The sequence below is a fragment of the Octopus sinensis genome, linkage group LG1, assembly GCF_006345805.1.
Source record: "Octopus sinensis linkage group LG1, ASM634580v1, whole genome shotgun sequence".
Classification (NCBI taxonomy): Eukaryota; Metazoa; Mollusca; class Cephalopoda; order Octopoda; family Octopodidae; genus Octopus; species Octopus sinensis.
The window spans coordinates 30,878,746-30,893,157 of record NC_042997.1 but is presented as its reverse complement, the minus strand read 5'-3'; the positions used below and the strand labels follow the sequence as shown (position 1 = coordinate 30,893,157).

The 14,412-nt window shown below is 39.5% G+C and overlaps 1 protein-coding gene across 2 annotated transcripts in view; it reads right to left on the bottom strand.

The window, feature by feature from the left end:
- The window catches only part of LOC115214546 (2-oxoglutarate and iron-dependent oxygenase domain-containing protein 3), a 47,653-nt gene that overhangs the window by 12,563 nt on the left and 20,678 nt on the right, over positions 1-14,412 (bottom strand). For both annotated transcript variants that reach the window (XM_036515464.1, XM_029783749.2), the window contains exons 4-5: positions 11,705-11,747; positions 4,720-4,784 (exon numbers count right to left, since the gene is read on the bottom strand). In XM_036515464.1, coding sequence (XP_036371357.1) covers positions 4,720-4,784; positions 11,705-11,747 — 108 coding nt within the window. The remainder of the gene's footprint in view (positions 1-4,719; positions 4,785-11,704; positions 11,748-14,412) is intronic.

The following is a 14,412-nucleotide window of genomic DNA, read 5'->3' as shown; positions in this document are numbered from 1 at the left end:
TTTGAACCTACTCTGCCACATTGGCTCAACATGGCTTTTATGTGTGACGTTATTGTTTAACCATAGGTCACCCATGACAGAGTAGACCTATGATCAAAGACACTCCAGCTATGTCCACACCATTTTTCTCACAGGCATTGTTTTTCTAGGATTACAATATCCAACACAGCCCTCTCTTTTGAAGATGACAGCATGTAATTTGAGAGCTATTTGGCTACTATTAGCAACTTAAGAGATAATATAGAGCAGTGGTTTTCAACCAGGGTTCCGCCAGTACAGTCCAGGGCTTCCGCAAGAAGTTACAAAACTGCTAAAATCGGCAGTAATTTTTAATTCTCCTGTGCAGATATGTGTGCATAAGACTATTAAATTATTGCACAGGGGTTCCTCAAGCCAGTGGAATGTTTCCTTGGGGTTCCGCTCCAGCAAAAAGTTTGAAAAGCACTGATATAGAGGATCACTAATATAGATTCCTTAACTTTTACATCATATCAACTTGTCTAAGACTGCCCCTGGTTTTACAATACAAACTTCTTTTAAAACCTCTTATCAAAATCTCAAGTAAATTTATGATTCAAACATCAACATAATACTGACAAATTTATTTCATTAAATTCTTCTACATCTTTAGAGTTAATTGAGACAAGGATACTGTATTTCAATAAAAAAGATAAGAGTTAACAGATTCCCTTCATTCTCTTTTAAACTTCCACACACAGGCCTCATCTATGCACACAAACTAGACACCAGTGGGGAAGTCTAAAAGATTAAATGTTTGATAAAGAAATATTGGGTTCAGTAATTAGTGTTTAGAGAGGGTTGAGCACAACCAAGAACACAAAAGTATGGGAAACGGATGTATTAGATGAGCTTGGGTGAAGGTAGTATGCAACTAGCTACTTCAGAGCACTAGAAACCGTTTAGTAATGATGGAATTGGTATTTAGGGAGAAAACAGGACTTCAGAAAGTCAGTAATTGTTTGTGTGAGTCATTATCAATCAGTTGGATGGCCTTTTTGAGATAAGAACTAGGATATTGCTGTCTAAATAGCAGCAGCAGTGTCTCATTCCTGTAAGCAGTACTCAATTGTGGGCGTTTTTAGAGCACTAGCAATGAACCAGGAATTAAGTATTTTCTGGCCAAAAGCACCATCTGATTGTGGCCGTTGCCAGCCTCGCCTGGCCCCCGTGCCGGTGGCACATAAAGAGCACCATCTGATCGTGGCCGTTTGCCAACCTCGTCGGGCACCTGTGCCGGTGGCACGTAAAAAGCACCCACTACACTCACGGAGTGGTTGGTATTAGGAAGGGCATCCAGCCGTAGAAACATTGCCAGACTGGGCCTGGTGCAGCCTTCTGGCTTCCCAGACCCCAGTTGAACCATCCAACCCATGCTAGCATGGAAAGCGGATGCTAAACGAAGAAGAAGAAGAAATAAGAATTTTAGTCTTTGGGATGCAGTGTTGGTAATGTTACATGAGTGGGGTTTGCTATAAAATATCGTCAGAGATTGTGGTCTCTAGTATTTGAAGCAACATTAATGGCTTATTTGTGTATGTCATATGTAATGAGTACAAGGTTGCATTGCAATTGCGTTTTAAGACTGCAGAAAGAGACTATGTTATCTTGTCTTCATTGAAGGATGTCGACAAGGTCGTTGTTCATGGAAATAATATAGCTCTGATATAGCAGAGTATGAAAGTATAAAGGGTGCTACCATCCGTATAGGAAAGTCAATTGTCAGAATTGTCTTTGAAAAGATCATTGCTGTACAAAAAGGAAAAAAGTGGTTGTTCTTTCAGAAACTTTACAACCAACAATTTTATTCCAGGAAGAGCAAATCAGCAGTGCAAAAGTGCATACCAAACTGAATGGTTAAGAAACAGCTGGATGTTTTATGCAAAATCCCTCCACCCTCTAACAACAACAACAACAACAACAACACCATCATCATTATTTTACAATCTTTTCCTCATACTGGTATCACAGATCTCACAATGTCCTGCAGCAGTCTGGGTGCATTTCATAGTGCTGCCATCATTTAACATCCACTTTCTCATGCTTGCAAGGGTCAAATGGAGTTTAGTTAAGGCGGATTTTCTGCCATCAGATCTCCTTCTTGTCATCAGCCCTCAACCCTTTCCAAGTATGGTAATATTTCCTATAACCAGATACTAGACATGCTTCCATGGTAGATTGGAAATGAAGGACACAGCTTGCATGATGGTGATATTCACTTACAACTATTGCACAAGGTCAGGCAAGAAGTCAGCAAAACATACTCACACACATCATCATCATCGTTTAACGTCCATTTTCCATGCTAGCACGGGTTGGATGGTTCGACCAGGGCCTAGGAAGCCAGGAGGCTGCACCAGGCTCCAGTCTGATCTGGCAGTGTTTCTACAGCTAGATGCCCTTCCTAACAGCAACCACTCCATGAGTGTAGTGGGTGCTTTTTATGTGCCACGATTGGTTGGTACTTTTTATGTGCCACCAGCACAGAAGCCAGTCAAGGCAGCACTGGCATCAGCCACGTTCGGATGGTGCTTTTTACGTGCCACTGGCACAGGTATCACAACTACAATTTCCATTTGATATTTATTTTGATGTTGATGTACTTGACTCAATAGGTCTCCTCATGCACAGCAGGTCACCCTACGATCCAAGGTAAGCACAGCAGGTCGTTTTGCAATCCAAGGTACTTTGGATGGGCTGGATACAGCCATGAACTCACATTATTTGTCGGGTCTTTGCAGTCTCCAGAGATCTCGGTCTTTCGTCATATACTTATATATATATATGCACACACATATATATTCGATGAGCTTTTTTCAACTCCCATCTACCAAATCCATTCACAAAGCTTTGGTTGGTTCAAGGCTATAGTAGAAGACATTTGCCAAAGGTGCCACACAATAGGCCTGAACCTGAAACCATGTGGATGGAAAACAAACTTCTAACACAGCAAAGCTTGTGTTTTAAGATTTGAAGGGCTTTTATAAGGATTTAACCTTTTAGCATTTAATCTGGCCATATCCAACCAAAATATTCTAACTGGCCAAATCCAGCTTCTTTCACCTACCCTACAATGTCATTCTAAAAACAATCACATCACAGAAATCTCAAAGCAATGAGATAATGCATGATTAATTTAAAACACTGAGAATAAATAAGCAGAACATTTGACAGAGTAATCTGAGTGCTAAAGAATTAAGATAATTCTTCTGAATAAAACAACTAACTGGCTTGAGAAAATGTTCTCAGGAAGCCTGGTTGCTATTTCTGACAGCTCAGTAAGATGAAGATTATAGGACAGCAACAGGTTTGAATTCTAGAACTTAGGAGATGTATGCAAGAGATGTTCAGCTGTATAGCAGTGAAAACAAGGAACAGTAAGATACAGTGTGAGGAGAAAGTAAAATTTATGAGACTCTTGCAATCCTGATTTTCTCTTATGAAGAAAGGCTGAAGACGCTCGACCTTTGTTCTCTAGAAAAATGACGACGTCGTGGTGATCTCATTCTTGCTCACAACATCATAAGCGGAAAGTGTAACCTCTCGAAAGAGCTGTTCTTCACTCCTGCTCCAGAGCGTCGGCTGCGGGGTCATTCCGAAAAGCTCTATCTGCGACAATTTCATCTCAATCGAAGGAGAGGGGCTTTCTCCGTCCGGGTTGCGGATCCGTGGAATAAGCTGCCGGACGAGATGGTGAGGATGCAGACGACCGCTCGGTTCAAAGTCTCCCTTGACCTCAAGTGGCCTGAACTCTTTACATGAACACGACCCTGCACATAACTCCATGTCCCACTACATGGCCTTGCTTTTTGCTTTTTGAGCCAAAAAATTAACCAACTAACTAACCTGAGCGATGAGAGATTTCTCTCATATTTCATGGTTAAGGAAATGGTCTGCAGAAGGAAGTATAGGAAGGGATGCTGAAAGAAAGTTCTTGGCTTTAAGGGTATCACAAAAGGCCTGATTGAAAGCCCAATCTTCTGAGTTCTTTTACAAGGCTTAGAAAAATGGAAAAGACTGCAGTAATAAGTGTGTGAATCTGAGATGGAAATATGTTGAATAAAATCATAATTACCTTTTCATCAACCCCTTGTATCTCTCTATATATAAACGGCAGTTTGTCTGTCTGTGTGGCTGTCAGGTTGTACCCTCACCCTGACCACGGCTTTCAACCAATTCTGATGAAACTTGACACACACATAGCCCAATGTCATAATTCAAAACTAACACAGCGAAAATTTTGAAAAGTTCCCCCAGTTCTGAAAAAAATTGATAAATTCGACATGGGGTCGAGAATCTAAGCTTTTCATATGCAACACATTTTCTGTTGTAGTTTTCGCAACTTGCAATCGGGAGACAGCTAGGAACATCGTATACATAGAAGTATTCGAGTGAAGAGAAGACATTGCAACCTACACATGCGCCTTCGTTCCCTAGAGGGAAAGAACTAGATTGGGATTAGTCGTTGCCTACTAGGGGCTCTTACATACCCAGGCAACGCCGGGCTATGCTGCTAGTTTAGCAATAAGTCTAATAAGTAAATAAATAAATAAAGATCAACAGACAAATGGATGGGCAGACAGATTGAGAGATAGACAGAGAGATAGATAGATAAACAGCCAGAGAAGAAAGGAAGAAAGAAAGTTAGATGAGGATATGAAATTATCAATATATTTTGACAGAAGAAAAAAACTTGCTTACTTAAAAATGTCCACAAATGAATTCCCTTTCGACAAAGCACCGGAATGTAAATCTAAAATGGATGCCTGTTAAAGAATCGAGAATATTTACAATTTACAAATAAGGAATACAATACTGCGATTCTTTCTTCATGAAAAAATTTTAAAAAATAGATAAATAATAAATAAAAAGAGAATCATTATTTGAGAATTCTTGAAATATATGATACTCAAATCTATGAGGATGAAAGTAAACATTATATTTGTCTTTTTTAATATATAAGACTATTCTTTTATTCTTTTACTTGTTTCAGGCATTTGACTGCGGCCATGTCGGAGCACCACCTTGAAAACTAATTGACCCCAGGACTTATTTTTTTAAGTCTAGTACTTTTTCTATCGGTCTCTTTTGTTGAACTGCTAAGTTACAGGGACATACACACACCAACAGTTGTCAAGTGGTGATGGGGTACAAACACAGATACAAAAACACACACACATAGATATATACATACATATCTCGCTTCCCCCACATCTCAATACCATACCACACAACACCACATCACATCACACACACACTAGCACTGACCACTTCCCTGCTCCACATCCACACACACGTCAAGGTTACCAGCCCTCTTCAACATGCACATACATGCTATCTTATACACATGCACGTGCACCTTTGTTTTGGATCACCACTACTTTATTATCTCCCCTTCTTCCTAGCTCACCTGTGTGACCCCTCTGTCCGGCATTTGCCATGACATTTGCCACTACACATTCCTTATCTTCTCTCATTGTTTCTTTCTGTGTTCTTTTCTGTGGAAGAGCATAGGCTCGAAATGTTAAAGACTTTTTCACTTCCCAAGCTTTAAACTAATACATCAGTTTTTTGTCTACACCACCTGTGTTTGTCTTTTGTTTTTTTGTGAATTCTCCCTATCATCATCATCATCGTCGTTTAACGTCCGTTCTCCATGCTAGCATGGGTTGGACGGTTCGACCGGGGTTCTGGGAAGCCAGAAGGCTGCACCAGGCTCCAGTCTAATTTGGCAATGTTTCTACAGCTGGATGCCCTTCCTAACGCCAACCACTCCGTGAGTGTAGTGGGTGCTTTTTACGTGCCACCTGCACAGGTGCCAGGCGGGGCTGGCAACGGCCACGGTCAGATTGGTGTATTTTATGTGCCACCATGCCATGAACTTCATTGCTGTATTTTAATTTAAGTTGTGTTTATTTTGCCAGTTGATAAATGCACCACACACACACACACACATATACACAGAGCATATATGTGTGTGTGTGTGCGTGTGTGTGTGTATGTATGTATGTATATATATAGTATGTATATATATAGTCATGGAAGTTGTAATCCACATATAGATAAATGTTCATGTCGTGATAAGACTAAATGTAAGCTCTCTAATAATTGTAATATTGACAATGTAATTTATAAATGTATAGTAATCTCTAAGAACAATAATAACAAAAAACATAAATATAGGCGCAGGAGTGGCTGTGTGGTAAGTAGCTTGCTAACCAACCACATGGTTCCGGGTTCAGTCCCACTGCGTGGCAACTTGGGCAAGTGTCTTCTGCTATAGCCGCGGGCCGACCAATGCCTTGTGAGTGGATTTGGTAGACGGAAACTAAAAGAAGCCTGTCGTATATATGTATATATATGTATGTGTGTGTATGTGTTTGTGTGTCTGTGTTTGTACCCCTAGCATTGCTTGACAACCGATGCTGGTGTGTTTACGTCCCCGTCACTTAGCGGTTCGGCAAAAGAAACCCATAGAATAAGTACTGGGCTTACAAAGAATAAGTCCCGGGGTCGATTTGCTCGACTAAAGGCGGTGCTCCAGCATGGCCGCAGTCCAATGACTGAAACAAGTAAAAGAGTAAGGTATATATAATATCTACAGCGAATGAAATTAAAAAAAGAATCTCCTAACACTACCAGACTTTAAAAAATCCTAATTTAAATAAGTCCACAGGTTTAAGTAAATATATATATAGGAATTGAAATCTAGAAAAAGAGAGTACGCACTTAGTTGGAGTATAATGGGTAGAGCCCACTCTTATAATATTGGGAATAAAATGTACTTATTATGTATAACAGAATTTATGGAACTACTACAGTCTAGAGACAAATTACTAAACACATATGAAGAAAGAGGAGTTAAATGTAGACACCAAAGTAATTTTACTTTCAGTCAATATCATAGTGTTTGGAGATCACTAGTGATGGCAACGTTATGCTTCCATTCATCTTCTCACATGGCCTCAGACTCAACACAGGCTTACATCAAGTGCCCGAAGGAGGTAGTGCTACCCTGGGTCAAGAGAGTGGCTGCTAGAAGACTATGTATGGCAACAGGACTCTGTACCATGTCACACAAGCAGGAGAACTGAGTCATGGCTGTCAGACAATTTCTGCAACCACATCACCCCTAACATCTAGCCACCTAACTTCCCAGACTGCAACCCCCTTGATAATTATGTGTGGGGTGCAGTCGAGTGACAGACCAACAAAACTCCTTGTAACACCAAAGATGAACTGAAGACAATGATTATGGCAGCTTTCACCAGCTTGAACAAAGAGATCATCCAGAAGAGTTGCAAGAGATTCTGAAGTCGTCTGGAGGCCATAGTTGAAGCCAATGGTGATTTTATTAAATACATTTACTCTTTAGTAATTCAAGATATTTTTATGTAATTTTGGTAACTACACCTGTTAAAATGAGATGTTGATGTTATTTTCAGTTTTGCGTAATTTAGACAACAGTTTATTCACTGCACCCTGTATATATATATATATATATATATATATTTATATATATATACACACACACACATATATATATATACACACACACTTACACACATATACATGTATATACACGTGTGTGCATATATATATATATTATATATATATATATATATATATAGGAAAAAAGCAACAAGAATGGATTAAAATATCCATTCTTGTTGCTTTTTTCCTATTTTCCTATTTGTAATCACCCCACTTGTCGTATGGTTAACACTATATAGATTTCCGGTGCATCCTAGTTAAGGACCATATTCATGTGAATTCATTAGAATTCACTTGAATCTCAATTACTTAAACCGTATGTATATATATATATATATATATATATATAATATATATATATATATACATTCATACATACATACATACATACATACACATACACACTGCTCGCTATCTATACACTTCTTTATATATTTAGCTAGTTGTCATACTGTTATCTACCATTATCATTGAAGTCTTTTGTCACACCCAGTACACTAATCTTTGCTGTTTTCTTTATTAATTAATCTAAGGACAAAGGGTGGAGGGAGGAAGCAAAGAAATGAGAAACATATTTTATTTGAAATGAAGCGTTGCTGTTTCATTTCATTTGGGATCCCAAAAGGGCCAACTTCCAACTTCAGTTTTCCATACAATGAAGCAGATAGGTAATGAACGACTGGAAGGCACATTCCTTTCCCCACTCCAACCCTCAACCCTCACTAAGCAAGAGACATTGAACTTAGCCCTGCTCTAGAAGCTGCCAACAAACACAAACTTGTCAGTTCTATAGTGTTGTTGCATCAAACTAAATCACTCTTTGTAGGCAACACTGTGTACTACAGACAAACAGCAAGATGAACTCAGCCAGTCAGAATTAAGTGTGTCAGTCAAGTCAACAAGAAACCCACTTTGTGGTAGTTTGACATGCTAGAAATAGCAGCTAAATTTTCCCTCATATAACACCCTGTGGTTTTTAAAACCACAAGGTGTTATTGTCAATATCATTGTCAATTTTGTCTCCATTTTAATTAGACAGGGATAAAACTGACAATGTGGGCTGATACCAGCACCGCCCCGACTGGCTTCTGTGCCGGTGGCACATAAAAAGCAACATCCGAACGTGGCCGTTGCCAGCACCGCCTTGGCTGGCTTCCGTGCCGGTGGCACGTTAAAAGCTCCAACCGATCGTGGCCGATGCCGGACCCCCCTGGGACCTGTGCAGGTGGCACGTTAAAAGCACCCACTACACTCACGGAGTGGTTGGCGTTAGGAAGGGCATCCAGCCGTAGAAACTCTGCCAGATCAGACTGGAGCCTGGAGCAGCCCCTGGCTTCCCAGACCCCGGTCGAACCGTTCAACCTGTGCTAGTGCAGAAAACGGACGTTAAACGATGATGATGATGATGTGCTAATAAAAAATAAACTTTGTCCAATAAAAACTTAAGCATGATGGTCCTGGATACTATGCACAAAAGGTGACAGAATTCTACCCCTTGAAATTTTAGCTACTGGTAAATTTGCAGTTGAGATTTTGGCAATTACTTAGTTTTCTATCACGATTCTATTATAATTATAAACACATGTAGGCTACATTTTAAGAATAATGGTTTCTAACAGCTGAAGAAACCATGCCAAATCAGACTGGAACCAGGTGCAGCTCCCCAGCTTACCAGTTCCACTCAGCATAGAAAGCGGACGTGAAATGATGATGATGATGATGATGATGATGATGATGTATAATCAATTATATCAACTCTAGTACTTGACTGGTGCTTTGTTTTATCAGCCCTGGAAATATTAAAGGTAGGATTATTAAGATTTGCCAGATTCTTGAATCAGTTCCTTTGTTTTCAGTGTCAGGGAAGAGCTAAAAGTTTTTAGTAAGGACATGTCATCTGTGGCCTAGAGGAAATGCATCCTCAGAGTCAAACATTAACAAGACAGTCTTGCTCATCTATAGTAGGCCTATGATAAAATCAGTAGACTGATGAGGACTATCACAGAACAGCTAAAGTTAGAGAAGTGATCAAAACAAGTAAAAGAGTAAAAGAGAGAGAGAGAGATGCAGCCTAATTTTGTGTTCTTTTGCAAGGAAAAAGTGCATCTTAAAAGCCAATCGATTATGATAACACCCCCACACTCTCTTAAACCTTGACACTGTGTCATCATCATCATCATCAGTTAACGTCCATTTTTCATGCTATCTTGAATTGAACTATATATATAAAGATATGTATATATACATATATACATATACATATATACATATATATATATATCATCATCATCATCATCATTTAACGTCCGCTTTCCATGCTAGCATGGGTTTTATATATATATGGGCAATAAACACTGAAAATGTGCAGAAAATAGCTTCTGTCAAATGCCAGGGAGGAAAAACTAGAAGTAGTTGATACCTTCCGTTACTTAGGTAACCAAGTCAGTAACGAAGTGGATGCTCTGAGAGTGTAGCTGCTAGAATAAGAATAGCCTGGACAAAGTTCAGAGAGCTCTTACCTCTGCTGGTGACAAAGGGCTTCTCGCTCAGAGTAAAAGATAAACTGTATGATACATGTGTGCGAAGAGCCATCCTACATGGCAGTGAAACATGGGCTGTGACTGCTGAGGATATGTGTAAGCTTGCAAGGAATGAAGTCAGTATGCTCTGCTGAATGTGTAATGTCAGTGTGCATACACGACAGACTGTAAGCTCCCTGAGAGAAAAGTTGGACATAAGAAGCATCAGATGTGGTGTGCAAGAGAGACGACTGCGCTGGTATGGTCATGTGTTGTGTATGGATGAGGACAGCTGTGTGAAAAAGTGTCAAACCCTAGCAGTAGAAGGAACCTGTAGAAGAGGTAGACCCAGGAAGGCCTGGGATAAGGTGGTGAAGCACGACCGCCTCACAGAGGCGATGAGAAGTGACTGAGACCTTTAGAGATATGCTGTGCTTGAGAAGACTCAGCAATCCAAGTGAGCCCAAAACTGTGGCTTATGCCAGTGCAGCATAAATGGCCCATTTAAAAGTACCCTTCAATCATTGGGCAATAAACTGCACTTGCGAGACCTGTTGAGTCAAGTGAAGTCATTGTCGTGGCCAATGACAGTATCTTCTGATTGGCACCTATGCCAGTGGTACGTAAAAAGCACTATTCAAGAATGGTTGATGCCAGAGCCTCCTGACTGGTCCCATGCTGGTGGCACATAAAAAGCACCATTTGAGCATGATCACTGCTAGTTCCATCTGACTGGCTCCTGTACCAGCTGACTGGTCCTGTACTGTTGGCATGTAAAAAGCACCATTCGAGCGTGGTCATTGCCAGTGCTGCCTGACTGGCTCCCGTGCCAGTGGCGCAGAAAAAGCACCCATTACACTCTCAGAGGGGTTGATATTAGGAAGGGCATCCAACTGTAGAAACCTTGCCAGATCAGATTGGAGCCTGGTGCAGCCTTCTGGCCTGCCAGCCCTCAGTCAAACCATCCAACCCATGCCAGCATGGAAAGGAGATGTTAAACATTGATAATGGTATATATATATATCATCATCATCATCATCATCATCAACCCATGCTAGCATGGAAAGCGGACGCTAAATGATGATGATAATGATGATGAGGTGCAGGAGTGGCTGTGTGGTAAGTAGCTTGCTAACCAACCACATGGTTCCGGGTTCAGTCCCACTGCATGGCATCTTGGGCAAGTGTCTTCTGCTATAACCCCGGGCCAACCAATGCCTTGTGAGTGGATTTGGTAGACGGAAACTGAAAGAAGCCTGTCGTATATATATATATATATATTGTATGGTGTATGTGAGTTTGTCCCCCAAGCATTGCTTGACAACCGATGCTGGTGTGTTTACGTCCCCGTCACTTAGCGGTTCGGCAAAAGAGACTGATAGAATAAGTACTGGGCTTACAAAGAATAAGTCCTGGGGTCGATTTGCTCGACTAAAGGCGGTGCTCCAGCATGGCTGCAGTGAAATGACAGAAACAAGTAAAAGAGTAAAAGAGTATATATATATATATATATAATATATATATATATATATTATATAAGTTGCAAGATAATTTTCTGTTCTTTTGCATGGAGAAAATGCATCTTAAAACCAATTAAATATGATAACACCACGCTCTCTCTATCTCATGCACACACCTGTATTACCAACATTATATCGTGTAAACATACTTACTCCACCATCAGAACCTCCAAAAGCAAGGCCTTTCTTAGCAAGCCTACAAAAAAAAAGAAATATAGCAAAAATATAACAATGATTTATAATGAAAGTACAAAACCAAAATACATTTTTGTGTGTGTGAGAGAGAGAGAGACAGGAGGTTATGTATAGAGTCAACTGAATTTCAGTATACTATTACTGTTTCTTGTACTATTACTGTTTCTTCCTTTATCAAGTTTTGTTCAAAGAAATATGGATGCCAAAATGTTTATGAAAATGTTAATATGGCTTCTGCTATAGCACATACCAGTAGTTCTCAAACAATGAATTTTGATGCATTAGCTGCTCCAAATGGTCGTCCTAAAAACGCAATGAATTTTTTGAAATATTTTTTCAGGCTGAAAGCCGTCCATACTAAGACTTGAGCATCACAACTGCCCCAAAGCAAAGAGGCCCATGCTCATCCTACTTCTGCCCATGGGACCTCCCTCACTCCTGTTCTTCCGGTAAGGCCCCTCAGCCACTGACACTGTATTCTTGGTTCACCTCTTCCCACAGAAAATGGTTTATTCATAATTTTGTTATGTGCACAGGTACAGGCATGGCTGTGTGGTTAAGAAACTCATTTGGCAACCATATGGTTTTGAGTTCAGTCCCATTGTGCAGCACCTTGATTAAGTATCTTCTACTATAACCCTGGGCCAACGAATATTTTGTGAGTGAATTTAGTAGACAGAAACTGAGAGGAAGCGCATCATATACGTATATAAGTATATATGTGTGTGTCTTTGTATTGGTGTTTGTTCCTACCTACTACCACTTAATAACCAGTGACAACCACTGCTTAACAACCAGTATTGGTTTGTTAATGTTCCTGTAACTTAGCAATTCAGCAAACAAGACTGACAGAATAAGTACCAGACTCCATAAAGAAGAATTGAGGTTGATTTATTCAACTAAAACCCGTCAAGGAGGTGCTCCAGCATGACCACAGTCAAATGACTGAAACAAGTGTAAAACATTGATATACAATTAAAAAAAAAAGACAGTAATATATTTTTCTATATCATTTTTGAAATTCTTTTATTTTTTTACTTGTTTCAGTCATTTGACAGCAACCATGCTCTATCAGTCTCTTTTGCTGAACTGCTAAGTTACGAGCGCATAAGCACATGAACACCAGTTGTCAAGCAGTGATGACAAATACAGAGACAAAGACACTCACACATAAATATATACACATAGTTGAAATTTATAGAAAAACAAAAGATGAAGACAGGTGTATGAGCAACAAGCAAGTGTATTAGTTTGATGCTCGGAAAAATCAAAAAGTCTCTTACGTTTCGAACCTATGCTCTTCAACAGAAAGGTATAAGAGAAAATAAACAGAGAAAGAATGAAAAAACTTGTAGATTTAAGCTATATTCCCTCTCTCTCTCTTTCAGAGAGGCACTGAGCACCTACACACACGGCAGTAACTTCCGCCTACCTAATTCAATCACAAAGCTTCGGTCGACTCGGGGCTATAGCGGAAGACACCTGCCCAAAGTTCCTATATATATATATATATATAGCAATTAAGGACAACTACTTAATAAGGAAAACTTAACAAGAAATTGTCAGGTAGATAGCGTGAAAACCTCATAAGAGAAAAAATTTCGAAAATAATTATTTCTTATTGAACATATTAATTTATATATAGAGGGCATTATACATACATGCCAGAGGGCATTATACATACATGCCACACGCTAAGAGGGACAATTAGTCATTTCTACCAAAAATATTACTAATCCCACCGAATGCAATTTTTCAAAGTAAGACATTTAAAAAATATAGACCTGTATCACAGTGATTTCATACTTACGTATTCATCAGCAGGCCTGAATGTATCATAAATAAACGACCCTGTCCCGCTTAAGCCGATCAGCTAACTGATCAACATCAACGAAGCACATGGGTGAGTTTACATATATTACATCCTGTAAATGGCATACTTTTACGAATTGCATTTCGGGAAAGGAAAAGTTTTTTCGGAATAAAAATTTAGCAATTAAGGACAACTACTTAATAAGGAAAACTTAACAAGAAATTGTCAGGTAGATAGCGTGAAAACCTCATAAGAGAAAAAATTTCGAAAATAATTATTTCTTATTGAACATATTAATTTATATATAGAGGGCATTATACATACATGCCAGAGGGCATTATACATACATGCCACACGCATGTGTGGCATGTATGTGGGATTAGTAATATTTTTGGTAGAAATGACTAATTGTCCCTCTTAGCGTATGGCATGTATGTATAATGCCCTCTGGCATGTATGTATAATGCCCTCTATATATAAATTATATATATATATATATATATATATGTGATGGGCTTCTTCAGTTTCTTATTTCTTTACTGCCCACAAGGGGCTATAGACAGAGCGGACAAATAAGGACAGACAAATAGATTAAGTCAATTATATCGACCCCAGTACATAACTTGTACTTATTTAATCAACCGCAAAAGGATGAAAGGCAAAGTCGACCTTGGTGGAATTTGAACTCAGAACGTAATGGCAGACAAAATACCGCTAAGCATTTCGCCCGGCATACTAATGATTCTGCCAGCTCGCCACCTTATTTCAGTTTCGGCTTCTTTCAGTTTCTCTCTATCAAATCTACTCACAAGACTTTGATCTGTCTCAGAATATAATAGAAGACACTTGCCCA